Here is a 16660-nt window from a genome sequence, read left to right on the forward strand (position 1 = left end):
CTTTAACGTTATTTCTACGATAGATGAGATCAGGTGTTCTTGTTTTTAGATATTTCAATCCCCCCAACAGTATACAAATTCAGTTATACAATTCCTTATCCTCCTTTAAATCCATCAATTTTTCGGTAATACCGTTTCATTGCGACGATATTACAAGGATCCAGAAAATTTCAGTTCTAGGCTTTTTTTTGTCGTTTTCTCCCCTTGATTAGATTTTTCGAGGCTCTCGTTTCCCAGGTGGGACCTATTGGACCACTACTAAATCTGCTTTACATTATTCAACCGTCCCATCACCAATTCTTCTCGATAATCGTGGGAGTTCCACTTAGTTTTGATTTTTTTTTTTGATGCCACACCTTCAAACTCATTCATAAAAATCTGAAGTCTTCATAGTGGTTCGAATTTTGTAATTATTCATTATAAATGAATAAAATGGGTTTGAATACTGGTTGAAGCATTAGCATGGACAATGTATCGCGTAGCGTAACGAGAAAAATCTATTCTATAATAGTCCACAAAATGAAAACACATACTTAGGAATTTTTTCAAAAACATTGTGATTTAAAAAGAATAAAAACTGGGATTTCCTTTGCTCTAACAAATTTCTGACGAGAATATGCCGTCGTATGAAATATAGAGTTTTCAATTGTGAAGTATACGCAATCTAAATAAAGATAATTTCGATATTTTTCTCTATGTAATTGCTAAAAATTAGTTAATCGAATATGAATATAAAAGAATCTTCTAACGTTTCGGTTCCTTTCACATTCGTATTTTACTATTTTCTTATTATTAATTTTTGCTCATTTTTATTTTTTGCTATTATTAATTTTTGCTTATTTTGACAGTTTGTCACTTATTAATGTATTTTTAGCTACACAGCTTTTAATAAGCCAATATATGAGAATTTTCCCTTGATTTACAGGCAATCAAGAGCTAAAAGGAAATTTCAAAAGTTTGAGAGGTCTATTTATCTCATATGTTTATACGTAGTTACTTAGTTTTATCTATTGATTCCACGACTGTACGGAAAATATTTGTTGTTGGTACTGCGTTAGTTGTTTATTCATTTTGTATTTTTGATGATTTTAGTACTATCCGATGGATGTTCAAACGTGCTTGATCGATTTAGCCTCGTACGCTTACACGGACAACGATATTGGTGAGATTCTTCTTTAAAAATTTCAATTCAATCATTTTATTTTACGTTCTTTGTCATGTGTGTCTTTTTTGCTCGTTGTAAAAATTACTTCTGCACGTTACTTTAGTGATTAATTATTTACAATCGGATATATTTAAACATCACTCGATTCCCAATTAACAATCCTAAGAGACGGTACAAAAGGTTGACCGATTCGATTCAGTGAACAACGATTTCTCGGCCAGGATTTTCTGTGAAGTCATCATTCATCTATCCATAATTTTTCCTCTTCTTTTGTTTGTGGAGGGGGCTTTTTTTATAGTCTTACAGTTGTTTTTTTTTCGGAGAAAAAGCAGCATTATTCCGTAATTTTTCCACGAAATCTGGGAAAAATCCAACTCTCATCATACGATCCCGTCAATTACTTCAAATATCTGCAAAATATACTATAACTATCAATTGTCCAATAGTTCGACTCATTGAACATCCCATCTGAATTCAAAATAATATTCTGTTAAATATAAAATGCAAAATTCTCAGCAATTATGTCCGCTGAAAGCAAGTCCCCACGAACATTAGAGATCAAGAATGGTTTCAAACCTTGGTGATTGAAAAGACCGATTCCTTACCGGCTACGGTATCGCTGACGGGCACACACACATCTGCTCCGAAGCGAGAATTTCGAGTTAGAGTGTCTGTGATAAAATGTGCAAGGTAACGTTCGAGCGAATTCCCTCAGGGGAATGATTCAGCTTTTCTTTTGGTGTCGTTGAGAATTGGATAGAGCTTAACTCCAAGGAATAATGGACGATGCTGACCCCGGATACGTGTACAATGAAGTCAAAACGACGTGAAGCACGGTGCAGTTGCGGTTGCGGCGGTTGCGCTCGAAGCGATGCGGTGGAACGTAGCGGTTAGGAACGAACGAGAGGACCCCTTCTACTACCATTTCATTGCTTCGATTCGCGATGGTTCCACTTCGAATCCAACCGCTACGCTCCACCGCGCCGCTTCGAGCGCCGTCGCTTACGCAACTGCACCGTTCTTCATGTCTTTTTGACCCGACTTGTTTGAGTTTGAGGAGAATATCCTCTGGAAGATTTTATAATATTCCCATGTTTTCGCTTCAACACAGCTACAACCTGTGGTTTGTGGAATGAGACAAAATATTATGAATATTTTGACTGCATATATCGGCATGTCGTGAAAAATCCCTTCATGTAATTACTGATGTTTATATATTTCCTTATTTTTTGCTATATAGACGGTAGAAACGTAACAGCCAATCGACGGGGTGCAGGTAGTTAGGGACAGTAGGGTAAATACAACAGTGAGAGTGAAAATATGTGGACAGCAACTTCGTGCCAGGAACACACAACCGCAGAGGTTCAAAAATTGATAGGAATGAGTCTTCTTATGATATTCTTATGATCTTTCTTCTTCTTTCTTCTTCTTCTCTTCTTTTTCTTCTTCTCTTCTTCTTATTCCTATCAATTTTTGACCCTCTACGGTTGTGTGTTCCTGGCACGAAGTCGCTGTCCACATATTTTCACTGTAACAGCCAATGTTTTTTTTTACGTAAACCGAGAGGCTGGCGAGGTCGGAAGCCGGCACTTGTTTGGTAATAACCGCAGAATTCGTTCTTATTTCTTATTGTTCTTATTGTGACTCAATTCTCAACTCCTAGTTGTTATTGTGACTTGCAAATTACTGTAACAGTGGAGTCTCATGCGAAAATGTAGCTCTACTCCTTCATCGACGAAGACTGAATTCCTGAGATTTCTCATAGTTGTAACTATCCTTTTTCTTCAGAATATCGCTGGAAGGAAACGGATCCAGTACAGCTCAAAGACGGACTGAACTCCTCCTTACCAAGTTTTCAACTGAACAAAGTAAGCAGTTTCTTTCTTCTTTTTTCTTTTTCCTTTTTCTTTTTTCTTCTTTCTTTTTTTCTTTCTTTTTGTGAAAATCCGGAGAAAAAGTCGGTTCTATTCCAGGTTTCAACGACATATTGTACTAGCAAAACTAATACGGGTACTTACTCATGTTTACGCACGGTTTTGGAGCTTAGAAGACAATTTAGGTGGGTCCCATTGTTTTAGTGTCTCCTACATCGTATTACCATAAATTCAATATTTAGTTATTACCTTCTTCAACTCTATATACCTTCTTCAATGTTGGTCATTGTATCGTGGGTATCGTTTTGGTTGGATCGTACAGCTGTACCGGCTAGAGTAACGTTAGGCGTTACAACCTTACTTACAATGACTACTCAGGTAATCAATACTTATATTTTTTTACTTCAACTTCGCAAGAGATTCTCGAAGTTAGGATCTGTCCATGAAAAGATAGGGTTAGGAGCGTAGACGACGAATACGAGCGTGACATCGCTCAATTCACCTCAATTGTCCTGAAAACAGCGTGAGAAACCGTCTTCCAGTGCAAATTTTGCTACGAGGCACCTAACAACGACACCACTCCCGTACAGCAGCGGTCTCGCTCAGCAGCGTACTAATTTGTTTCGCTTGAATAGGTTGCTGAGGAAACCCTATTGAGTTCCGTCGTACGCTTGCTGGCGAGCGCGGCGCGTTTGCAGAAGTGGTGCGTTGTAAGGTGCCTCGTAGCAATATTTGCACATAGGGACCATTTTCCACGCTGTTTTTCAGGACGACTGATCGTATGACCATGCTCACATTTGTGATTCATACAGCTAACGTTCTTCTCTCAGCTCTTTTCCTGAAGAAAAATCTGCAATTTTTTACTTCCGTGGTATCCATGGTGCCTTTAAAACCGCAACTCGTTAAGGCTTCTGGTATAAACGCTAAACTACCACCGGTATCCTACACAAAAGCTATCGATGTATGGATTGGTGCATGTCTGACGTTCATTTTTGGTGCTTTACTGGAATTTGCCTGGGTAACGTATATTTCAACCAGAACACTTAATAAAAGTGAGGTACTCAATTCGCGCATTTCTCATTGTGGTCCTTGAATGGGACATTTTTCAGATAGTCGGCAAGAACCACGAACAGGATCGTTAATATTGTCGAATCAACATGTTGTTATACCGCATACAACGGTAAATGTTACAGGAATTTGCGAAATATTTTTATTTACTACTACTTTTACTTATTTTTACTCATTGTTCCCCCCCCCCCCCATTCGGCACCTTCATTTCACGTGATCTGATCTGATCTGATTTAATGCTCGATTAATACAAAAAAATAAGTAAATCAGTAATTCTTTTTGTTTTCTCCGTCCTATTATTTTTGTTTTCCTCGTGAAAAAATGAAATTTTTCCCTGAATCTTCAAGTAATTATAATCAAATAAAACAAAGTACAACGAAAAGATTCGGAGCTCCACACTCACTGCTACTATAGGAATTGATTTTTTCAAAAAAATCTTATCTTGTATCCATCAGCTCTGACCCACAGCCAGCATAGATAGTGAAAACATGTGGAAACACTGCACGCGTAACCATTGTATTGTGTTGTTGAGTAGGTTTTTTCCCTTTTTGTGCGACATATTTTTATGTATTTATTTATTTATTTATTCATGTATTTTTAACAATTAAAGGGGATTTTTTTTCTCATTTTCAGTGAAAAATATTATAAAACCTTGAAATTGGCAGAATAAACTTTTTTTGAAGTTCCCCTTCGGATCATCTTTCATTATCGAAAAATATGGGGTTTTCGCTTTTTAGAGCTTCGAGTTTGAAATTGTTATCTTTGAACCTTTGGGTACCAATTTTGTACTTTTTGGGGTGTAATAAACTTTTCTCCGGGGACCTCTCGCTATCCGACTCGAATTAGTCACGGGATTTTAACGATAGCGGAGCGCGTGTGGGAAATGTCAAATTTTATTTTTTTTTTGTAATTTTTGTACTCTGAAGCACCGCCTATTATCTACAACCTCTTCCAAAGTTAATTATAGCCTTTAAGTGATTAGGTAACATTCTAAAGCTAAAATTAGAGCACCTTAGAATATTCCTACTTGTTCTTCCAGTTATCCACATCTTTGTCTCTCTAGTTAATAAAAAAAAAGTTATAAAAAGTTATAAAAAATTATTAAAAAAATTACAAAAAATAAAATGATTATAAAAGCTGTAAAATTTTGCTAATTGTTCCTTTAGTAGAAGTTTTCTAGAACTTCCACTAAAGGAACTTCTAGAACTCTCTGGATCCGCCACAATTTTTAAATCTTCATTTTCAGATAGACTTACGGGCACGGACGGACGGTGAAGTTTGGATGAAACGGAATCGGTTCGATGATGCAGCTGAGCTATTAGTTCTTGGGCCGCGGACGACTAGTCGGTTAGCGATTTTTACATTTACTTACTTATTTACATTTATTGCTACTTTATTTTCTTTTTTTATTTTATATTTATTTTATTTTATTTTTTATTTATTGCTATTTTATTTTTACTTTTATTTCTATTTTATTTGCAAGCATTCATTCATCCGTGCATACATCTTTACTTCCATGTATATGTAGATCATGTGCAAGGTAATATTTCTATTTATTTCTATTTCTTTCTCTGAAACTTTGGAACATATAACTTCGGAACTCGGAAATCGCATTACTGTAGTACTTAGATCTTTTGTTTTTTTTTTCAAATAACTTCTCTGATTTTATCCTAAGGTTTCGGATGAAATAGTGTCTACTGTCTCTTTTCATGACATTCTCGACCCTGATCATTTTACACTACCCTTCTCTCCTGGTTTCTCCTGATCCTAACACGACAAAAAAAAATAGTACTCATCCTAAAATCGATCCTAACAATCCTAACATCCTAACGATCCTAACATCCAACAACATAACACGATCCGATCCTAACAGTCCTAACACGACAGCAAGACAGTACTCTCAACTCCACAACCGTAGTCCCATTACGATTCTCGTTGTTTGAAGTGTCCGATGGACTAGATCTCATAATGAGACATTTTGTGTGGGATTTGCAAAATTTCTTGAACAATTTTTCTTTGTTTAAAGGTATCACTCCACGGATCTGAGATGGTACGGATTTCAGGTGGAGTATTTGTATACGGGATCGTAGATTATGGAGAGGATGGTGATTCCGTCCATTTCTTCCTTATTGGCGTAAAAAAACAACCTGGAAGATGCGGCTTCGAGCGTTCCGACGCGCTATTTTCAACAAGGAGTTCGACTGGAGCGCGCCAGCCTTGTGCGACGCCGCATCTTCCGGGCCGTTTTTTACTGCAATTGGGAAGAAATGGACGGAATCACCCTCCTCTTCATAATCTACTATCCCTTATAAGAATAATTCACCTGAAATCCGTACCTCAGATTCGTGGAGTGATGTCTTTAAGAGAGATACAATCGTAAAAACTGCTATAGATATTATAATGAGAAGGGGAGATGAATAGACGTTTTCTTATATCTCGGCGTTAAAGCGTAGAGATATATTTTTGCTATTTTATTTCTTGCTAGGTGACTAACATGCTAATTCTATTAATCGCTATATTTTTAGTATAAGCCGTCTTCAACGGATGCTGCGGAAATCCTGCTTAGTCGTATGGATACGACAACAACTTGAGCCAGCCGATAGCGCAAAGAAGGCAGATCTCGTTTCTAGTACGTTTTAGTTTTTCAGCTGCACGCATTCACTAATATAATATGCTAAACGTACGCAAAAATAAAAACCATCGAGAAAATAATGAAATGTTTTTTTTATTGCTGTAAAAGAAAAATTGTGCAATGAATGAGAATGTTCTCAAATAGAAGGAAAGAAAGCGAGGAAGAAATGAACACCTCTCCCGAAATTCGTTCTGCAGAAACAAGTATGTCCTCGTATTCACGCCTTCTATGAGGCCTCGTCTTGCATCTGTTTATTATTACGAAGAGATTAGATCATGCGAAAATAGTTTTTTTTTCCTTCAAAATATGAATTAATTATAAATTATAATTATTTACATTACAATCTTGATGTGTATAAGCCATATATAAAACAAACATAACATAACAGCGGGTTTGGTGTAGCGGTTAGAAGTTCCTGCACGATCGATCGGAGGTTCGAATCCGCCCTAGTGCTCACCAAGCCTTCCATCCCTCCGGGGTCGATAAATTGGTACCAGACTTGTCTGGGAGGATAAAAGCACTGACTTGACATCAGCTAGCCACCGCAAGTCATTGTATAGGTCAGATACACGTTCGTAAACCTCAAACGATTCTGAATTGAAGTGAAGGGGCGCATCCCAAGCGGATTGATTAACTCCAGAAACTTTATCCTAACTTTTATCCTCTAACATAACAACAAACAAAAGATGCTCATCGTGCTGTAACGTACAACAGTGATTAGATTGGTAGAGTAGCAATTTAGTCACTATCTCTCACTATTTTAGTTTTTTGTAGTTTTGGCTAAGGAGCGGGTGTAGCGCAGTTGGTTGGAGGTTCGACTGTAAGTGGACGATCGATTGTTCGAAACCGTTCTGGAGCCGACAACGTCAACCACTTCGTGGTTCATAAATTAGTACCAGACCTGTCTGGAAGGATAAGAACTCACTGACACATTTGACACACGTGCTGCCCTCCGCAATTCATTGTTTAGGTTAGATTTGCATTCGTAGACGCATCCCAAGCGGACCTATTGACCCCGGACAGTCTTATCAACCGCTAAGGACTTCATAACGTTCATGGGAAAATCACCGTAATTTCATGCCGCTCCTTTTTTTTCCAAAAACTGTCAATTCATTTATTTAAAATTGACCTGCAGTTTGAGTGTCTTCGGAAATAACGATTTTGTCGGACGGATTCTTGCCATAAATTGGTGAGGATAATTCACCTATAAATAACTAACCGATAGATTATCCACACGGGAAAATGGAGGTATTCACCGATCTGGTCGATATCACTTTCTTGATTTCTGTCAAAGTAATTCAACGAAAATATTTGAAGACATCTGTGCTCGGCCCCTCGACACTTTTTCATTGGAAGCGTTTAGTCGTCGAACAAATTTCATCTTCCAAATAAACACTAGCGGATGTGTTCTTCATCTAAATGCTGAGATTGTCGGCGAAAGCATGCTGAGCGGATGATAAGAGGTTCGGCTTTGACCACAAAATCGGTCCATGGTTCAGAACCGTCCTTGACTCAATCATGCCGTTCATCCCTTCGATGCCAATGAATTGGTGCCAGATTTGGGAGGATAAAAGCACTGACTTGACACATCAAATAGTTCTCACAAGTCACTTTAAGGATACACACGCATTCATAAACCTCAAACAATTTTTATTCGAAGTCACATCTCCACAAAAAACGAACAAACAACCCCCTTCACTTTTTCCCTTATCCTTATTTTCCGGGAAAGACTTTGGGAATAAAGACACCAACAACAAACCCAGGTACACAAGATTTTGTCCTCGTGGAACGGAGAGGGAAACAATACGAAGAGTTTCGAAGAATCCTTTAATATAGCCGTCTGTGTCCAGTTTTTGCGCGTCTTTGGAATGCAACAATACACTGAGCTTCCATGATAGATGCAGGGAACTTGATGGAACTTATCCGTCTACTGTTGAACAGAAATTATGTTGAATCAAAGAAAACAAAACTACGCGGGGATTTTCCTGGAAATTACAGGCTCTGATATCCTCTCCTGACCTCATAATCCGATAACCGACAAAAGTACTTCTGTCATGGCTCCATTCAAGTCAATTATTTGTATCTCAGAACAGTTTGGATCAGTTGATCGTGTCTATCCAGTCAAGTGACCAAATCAATGCGGTCATGGGAAGCGATACTGATGAATGATTATGGAAGAAAGAGGATGGTTCCGTATCCCTTTTTACTGTCGTGTTCTTCTCTTCTTTCCCTCTTTCACACCTCCTCCTACTTTTCCATCTCTACAGAGAAAACGCTATCTTTGCCGAGACCTCGGGATTTTCCTCCAAAGAGAGCGGCAGCGGCAAGCAGTCTCTCTATCTTCGCTATTTCAAAGTTTTCTGGAAGAAGCTTGCAAACTTCTGCTTGCGATCTTACCAATTACTCATTCGTTTACTGCCCAGGATAGATATGGTCACAATTGTGCGTAGGATGTCTCGTTTAATCCGATAGATCACGACAAATCCTGACGTAGATCACCACCATGACGATCGAAAAAGTTTAACTGCAAAAGAACTCCATGAATCATTTGTGGTTTTGTAACTTTTCCAAAGTTTTCTGGAAATGAGAAAGTCTTCAGGAGACCCAACCTAAACCGTTTACATATCCAGAACTTTACATCCATATTGAATTCCACTTTTTTCTTCTTCTTTCTCTTCACTTCTTTTTTCTTTTCTAAATAAATTTTCAGCTTCATTTCGAACAAAAAAATCATTTTTTACATCCCTGTTTTTTCAATTTTTTTCTTTTTTTTCAGAATTTTTCTTCCCATTCAATAATTCATCCACGTTTCCAGGAGCTCTGTTTCCGTTGTGCTTCATCGGTTTCAATATTTTGTACTGGACAAACTACTCACAGTATCACGTGACGGGACCACGGTAGTACCTCAATGGCGCCGCAGCAGCTCCTACTGCTGCTGCGGTACGATACGATCTATAATCCTCTGCGAATTTTCGGATATCAGTGATCTTTGGAAGTCTATCGATGACGCCGGAATTAAAAAAAAAACAAAGACAACTTTACCCGAGATAATCTGTGAATTTTCCGGAGAAGATCCACGATCGCTGTGTGTCACTTACGAGCTCATTTCAATGCCATTCTTTCCCTTTTTTTTCCGAGTTACTTCCAATCGATATCATAATAGAAAATTTTACTTTCATTATAATATAACGTTCAACACTCAGGCATGATTGTGGTGAACTAGTATTGATCTATTATTGATCTATTATTGAGTGAGATCGAACGGTTTTACAATGGCTAGTTTCACGTGCAACCTCGCACTTTCCACTTGTATTTTTCTTGTGAAAAAAGTACGAAAGAAATAAATCTTTACTTCTGTTGCAGTGTGTATCTGTATGATCAATTGTAATCGCTTCCTAACTGGTATTTCCGAGTTTCGCTCGGACTGCTCCACAGAAAATAATTAAGCACTGAAAGTAATTAGAGCGATAGAGCCGGAATAACACCACTGAAATGCTCACTGTATCATGAGATCCGCAAACAGTTCGCTGCGAAGATTACTGTACACGACTGATAATTGTTGTCATAGATCGCCTTCAACGTGAATGTCGGTCTGTTGACCTACTCGATACCCGTTGTTTTCCTCGAAGATTCAACGAAGCCGTTCTTGTTCTTGAAGTTCTTTTACACGTCGAACTTGCGAATAGAACAACTATATTGTACGAAAAATTTCTCGGAAGAATTTCTAGGAAAAGAAGACTCGCTGCCCATGTACTTTTTCTTTTCTTTTCTTCTCTTCTTCACCGTTGCTTACCACCAATGAAATATTCGAATCATTTGGGAATAACCTCAATATTTGGTCCTTCCCACTAGTATTGGTGGAATCAAGGAATCAGACACACCAGGAGCACAGGAGACATCAGGTCCACGGATAGCTCCGGTCCGCTTCGTCCAATCATTCTTTTTTTCTTTGATAAGTAGGAATAATAAACTAAAATCACTAATGGAAAGTAGAAAGTGCTTAAGTCCCCCAATCCTTTGGCACTTGAGAGAACAGCCCGCGAACAGTCTGAGCAGAATGTTCTGATAGATGTTGGAATGTCACGGTGCCGGTTAGCTTGGCCGCGGAGTTCACCGCCACGCAGACGGCACCGCCCGCGCGGGTCTGCTTGCGGTTTGATGATTATTGAACGTTCACAACCATGCGCTCAACAACCACCAAACCGCAGACCTTAAGGGCGGCGCCATACGCGCTGCTCCCTGCGGCGTTACGAATAGTCCGCGGTGTGCTGTTAGACTGCCCACAGAGTTCACAGCTGTGCGGGCTGCTCGGTAAAGTGTCAAGGAAGATTGGACAATAAGTAACGAAGAGAGAGAGACTGCCCGGAGAGTTCATAGCTGCGCGGCGGTGGTCAAACATCTCTGATTTGATCTACATTATTGGTTATTGGTTATTGAACGTTCACCAAAAGGTTGACGGCAGGTCACGCAGCCATCGAAAGGGGCGGCAAAAGGACGAGTTAGCAGCTGTCATTGATATGTTCAGTGGGGCAAGAAAGGCGATTTGAGCACGAAGTGACGAAGAGAGGGAGAAAGAAAAACAGAAGGATACATATCGAGGGGAGAATTGAATGTAGTTGGCACTTAAGGTAATACAGAAGTACTAGAGGTGAAATAATGTTCAGCTCTCCGTATAAACTGTTATTATTGTCAATAAGTTGCGGTTTCAATCCACTAGAAGTTGCAAGCCTGTTTCTTCCACTTCATTGTCGTAGCCTCATTCAATTGCCCTGGACCTCTAATCTCGTCGATAATCACCAGATGGTGTTGTGGTGGAATAGCGGTAGTGGAGATGGTCTATAGTGTGACCGTTGTGTTCTGGGTCAGCCCTCCAACGTCTTCGTACCGCTGCATCGCACAGTCAAGGAAGGTGTGTTAATGAAAGTGGTAGGACCATCTCCTGTACAAAATCTGGTCGATTTGAGCTGACGAACGCAACCCTGAACCGTCAATCCATGCTTCTCCGGAAAACCAGCGCCTGTGCGACCACGGGTGGTGTTACAGAGTATCAGTGCAAAACATCTGGTTATGAACGACATTGATCCCCTAACGGCTAGTGTGTCGTTCTACGAACAACCCAATACACCAACTGCTGTAAGAAGATCTTCTTTACCACCGCCCTTCTGCCGCACCCCCCTCCTCCAGCGCAAGATGAGGCCACGGAATGAGGTTGAATGAATGACCAAAATGGAAGTAGGAGGGTTCCAACTTCTAGGCATTTGTGAACCCGTGGCAGTTGAAAACGAGGATGCTTTTCATTATAGATCTATTACGTTGATTTTCAAGATATCCAACCAACAGAAATCACTGCAATCAGTGCAGACATTCTCGGAATTGATGCGAATGCAAATGAATGCGATTCAATGAATGGAACTCGGACAACAATCTGATGTGATTGGAGAATTGTATTATTCCGCAAAGCAAACGTCGGACAACGGTAGCCGTCTGATGAAGCTTTGCAACACGAACCTCATTACTCAAAAAGCATCGATGCCATAAGCTTACATGGCAAGTGTCTATCCCTTCAATGCCCTAAGAGCAGCGCAAGCAGAAAGTGCCAACTTTCTGACAAGACGGTTCATTCCGGGAAAACGCCCCATTATTGCACATACGAAGGTCTGATGTTGGCTGGGATGTCGATTCGACTCCGACATCATCCAGTTCTTAGCTTGATAATACAGCTCCTGGAATGAAGTCATTTTGCACTCTTAATCTTTCAAGGCTCCCACAAGGAGTTCCAACTCGTGAGAGCTCTCAAAGATTAGGAGTGCAGAATGGAAAATTCTGCAGACGAGTGTCATTTAATACTGGAGTAGAGATCAAGAAAAGTCGCTGCAAAGAAAACGCTCCCGGTTCTGACGTCCGGTAAGAAATTGGAAGAAATGAAGAATATACGTGTCGCCCCGCACTACTGATGAAACCAAAGCAAAAACCAAGGCAAGTGTCTGAAAAGGAAATTGTGTCGTCAGCTGAATTTTGATTGCGAGATAGACAACGAGGGTGGAGGAGCTTGCAGAGGTGTGATAGAACGAGTACCCGAGAAAACCCTATGCTCTACTAAAACAGCATAACGGCAAGAATTGAAGAAAAATAAAAATAAGAAGGATAGAATACCCATCTGTCAAAGTTTTCAAGGAGCAGGAACATTTCTCTTGGAGTGAATCGAAAAAAATTGCAATCGTTGTCGTTCCAGCTCTGATTGTTGCACTTCACCTTTTATGTGGAACCTATACACAGAAATAAATCTAACTTTATTACGAATCACACATAATAACGGAGCAACAAGTAAAGTTAAATGACGGAGATCCTGAAATGCACAATGATTAACAAATACAATGATGAACTGGAGGAAAAAAACCGGGAGGGTCTCTGCAGCTGCAGAAATGACGTGGGAAAATGATGGTAGTTATGGAAAAGGCAGTCAATGTCCTCAAGTTTGCAAACAAAGCCATACGAGCGCGTTCCTCAAATATCTTTTCAGGCGCAATCCGCCTGAGTTTGAAGAAATAAACAGTTAGATTTCTTCGCTGATGATATGAATACATGCAGATATGCTAAATAAGACATAAAAATAGTATGTATCAAGACACAGTAAAAACTTATTGGAACTGTATTACGATACCGAGAAACATGGCTGGCTTGAATTCGGAGAGAGCTAGGATTTTTTTCAGGCATTTTTAGATATTAACCCTTCTCGAGAAAAATTACCTGTTTTGAATGAAGCCCAATAACTTCAAAAATCATTTCCATAGCCTCCAATATTCAGAACTTTCAAGAAACTTTTGAAGGGAAAGAAATAAATGGTATTGTATGTACCACTTAACTACTGAAGGAAAACGTGGAAGGTCACTGTTACTCGCAGAATACTCGCGCGACTATAAGGTTATTGTCTTACCGTGGACTGGTGGAAACTTTTGGTGGAACACTGGAAACGGATGGAAACGCGTCACACTTCGTCCACTAACGTTTTAGCAGGGGTGACCTACCAATCATTTCGAAAAAAATGTGTACAGATCCAAGAATTTGACTGACTTTGAAAAATTTCTTGGGAAGAAAGGAAAAAAAAGCAAAGTAATCATTGATAGGAAGTGTAATGTTCGTCGGGGTACTGAAAACTGTTTTCACGAATCCTCAATCTTGATCGACGTTCGTCTGTAGATCCCGGGGGCGGGGTATCGACATCGTGGCTGAATCCACGAATCATAGCTTGTCGCTTCATGGCAGCTGTTGAGGTGGACAACACTTTCCTAGCGCTGGACAAAGTGGCACCGTAAGCGGTGTGGACCTGAAGAAGGTTTTTTTGAAATAAATTCACCTAGATCATTCCGAACCACAGTACTCTCTACCTGATAAAGTGCTATATGTCCGCAGTTGCGTACTCGCAATCTCTCACACATATCCAGCGCTTGCAGAGTATTTGACGGATGTAGTATTGAACCGAACTCGCACATTAAAATGTAGACGAAAGGACGATGAGATGAACGAGTTCTAAAGGTTTCAAACTCTTTTGTTTGAAGCATTAACGAAAAAAAGGCGCTAGCGAAAAACTGACGTTGATGTGTATCTTCTAAGTGATATCCGCCTTAGATTCCACGTTCGTGGGGAATGTTTGTAGATTTCTCGAGCTCCTGACCAGGACAACCAGGATTTTTCCAAGTTTTTTTGCTGCAATTTTTTCCATATATTATGCAAATGTATTCTATCGAGCTTCTGTGGTCTGAATATTAAAGAAAAGGCTTTTGTGATTTTATGACTACGTGTTTACGCAAGGTGCTCTAACCGACTCCTGCTATTTTTTAAAGGCAGCATATCAGGTTACACTCTTTGTGGGACAATAGAGAGATCGAGTTGTAGATTACGAGTATGATCATGACCCCGGTCAATTCCCCCTAATCGTCCTAAAAAACGGCGTGGGAACCGGCTTAGCTCCTACGAGATACAAAAGAACGCTGCTCTATCTTCACGTTCCGGTCCCCTCAGCAGCCTATTCATTCGTTTTACTCAAATAGGCTGGTGAGAAGACGTCATTGATCTTCCACCGATCGCACTTGCGGATGCGGAGCGGGTGAGCAAAGGTGGCGCAATGCAATGAAGTCGTCTTAAGAAAAAGTCGTCTCCTAGGCCGTTTCTTACGACCATCAGGGAGAGATGAGCGGAATCACCCTGGATCCTGCAATCTACAACCTTATGTCTAGTTTTTCCCGCGGATTCACTTCCGTGGTATGCTGCCTTTAAACCAATGTCCTAACTTTGAAATGAATCCAGAGGATGTTGTTCTGTGCATTGCAATGTTGGACATTCCAACACGGTTCTAGTAACGGGAGCTACAAACGTTTCCGACAAGAAAACAACTGAAGATAGGGGATTCAAACCCAAGCATTCGATCGTTTAAACATATAAAACAACCTAAATCAGAACCTGCTGAACCAGAACCCATGAAATCCCCCCTCCTTTACTTTCCTCATCCGCGGCTGTTTGCTTTTCTGTCTGCTGTTCTCCTTTTTCGTCCGCTTTTCTTTAAGGATTTAAGATAGACCATCGTATTTTTTCAAATCTTCCACTCAAAGTTCTTCAGTAACGATTTTAGCAGTAGCAAAATACCAAACATACAATCACGTCATGATATCGTTCACGTACCTTTGACGAGTCGTCAAGCAGCTTAAATCCTATAACGATATATCCTGCATGTCTATTTGACGGGAGACGTGTATCTCCTGCTGTGGTGGTCTTCTGAATGGAGTACACTTCTTCGTAAGACCCTGAAACGTAGGAGTTTGTCTCTCGGATTCCCAGAGCTCATGCACCAAGTGTATGTAGTGTACCAGTGATGGTGACAATATTAGCATATGCGCTGCACATTTTCAATGCATAATGACACATGTTAAGGTAATGTTTTTTTTTCCGTTTCTGCATGGAACTAATAGCGGTTCTTTCCCTCTTTTCTCTCCCCTCCCGAGAAAGAAGAAAAATTAGATCGTTTTTCTCGTTCATGAATAGTTAGTTCCTCCAGATTTCCATGAAATTGTTAAATTCATACTAAAAAATCAAACTTGCGTCCAATTCGGACTAACCGCCTGCTGAATTTGGTGAGAAACAGTAGATAACTCTTATAGATTCGTTAAGAAGGGGACAGACGAGAATGGCCAGACGATGACACATGATCTCGTGGGAACTGATTAGATGGATGGGTGCACGAAAAAAAAAATTAAAGCTAACAACGTGGCGGAATCTTTTTTTTTTCGTGAGAAGTTTATCGTCATTCATCTATCGCACGTCACTCCTTCTGCTCTTAATCTCCTGCAGAATAATCACTTGCAGTTATTTGATAGGTTTGCAGTTTCGAAGAGAGCATATAGGCCTGCTTCTCGTATTACTAGGAGAAACTCTGCGATTGTTTCCACGCTCGTGTCGACTTTAAAAGAATCAAAGTCGCCCAGAGCAATCCAAGTAATCTTCTTTTCAGATAGCTATTGAAAAGCTATGTCTTATACTGAAATCACTTCCCATTTCCAAGAAAATGGTTAGCACCACAAAGAGCTGGCAAGATGTCTTCCGAGGTTTATCCAGCGCACACTACGTCTAGCCGACCTTTGCCGATCAAACTTGAGGAATAGTGGTTTTGTCTCCGTGATCCAGAGGACTACATACGAAAAGCTAGGCATGGATGAGGAGAAATCTAAATTTCAGGCTAACGAGTTGGGCTGCCGTGTTGATAGCGCGTCAATCACGAATCTTACAAACATCTTGGATGATGACCTAAAAAGAACAATTGGAGTACTGATGCTCGCACGATCTGTGAAGGTAGTCCATCCAAGCAAAATCACATCCGGGAGAAATACCGACCCCATTCCCAAAATTAAGAATACCCAGAAATAGCACTAT

At 40.0% G+C, this 16660-nt stretch overlaps 2 protein-coding genes across 4 annotated transcripts in view; one reads left to right on the top strand and one right to left on the bottom strand.

The window, feature by feature from the left end:
• The window catches only part of RB195_013222 (uncharacterized protein), a gene marked incomplete at both ends in the record, with an annotated part of 42896 nt that extends 33256 nt beyond the window's left edge, over positions 1–9640 (top strand). For both annotated transcript variants that reach the window (XM_064202932.1, XM_064202931.1), the window contains 9 exons: positions 1093–1162; positions 2954–3033; positions 3139–3224; positions 3282–3417; positions 3947–4091; positions 4149–4219; positions 5354–5454; positions 6633–6736; positions 9555–9640. In XM_064202932.1, coding sequence (XP_064058811.1) covers positions 1093–1162; positions 2954–3033; positions 3139–3224; positions 3282–3417; positions 3947–4091; positions 4149–4219; positions 5354–5454; positions 6633–6736; positions 9555–9640 — 879 coding nt within the window. The remainder of the gene's footprint in view (positions 1–1092; positions 1163–2953; positions 3034–3138; positions 3225–3281; positions 3418–3946; positions 4092–4148; positions 4220–5353; positions 5455–6632; positions 6737–9554) is intronic.
• A 4213-nt stretch (positions 9641–13853) lies between these two features.
• The window catches only part of RB195_013223 (uncharacterized protein), a gene marked incomplete at both ends in the record, with an annotated part of 34337 nt that continues 31530 nt past the window's right edge, over positions 13854–16660 (bottom strand). For both annotated transcript variants that reach the window (XM_064202933.1, XM_064202934.1), the window contains 4 exons: positions 13854–14063; positions 14125–14266; positions 14331–14443; positions 15416–15537. In XM_064202933.1, coding sequence (XP_064058814.1) covers positions 13854–14063; positions 14125–14266; positions 14331–14443; positions 15416–15537 — 587 coding nt within the window. The remainder of the gene's footprint in view (positions 14064–14124; positions 14267–14330; positions 14444–15415; positions 15538–16660) is intronic.

The sequence above is a fragment of the Necator americanus genome, chromosome V, assembly GCF_031761385.1.
Source record: "Necator americanus strain Aroian chromosome V, whole genome shotgun sequence".
NCBI classification, from domain to species: Eukaryota; Metazoa; Nematoda; class Chromadorea; order Rhabditida; family Ancylostomatidae; genus Necator; species Necator americanus.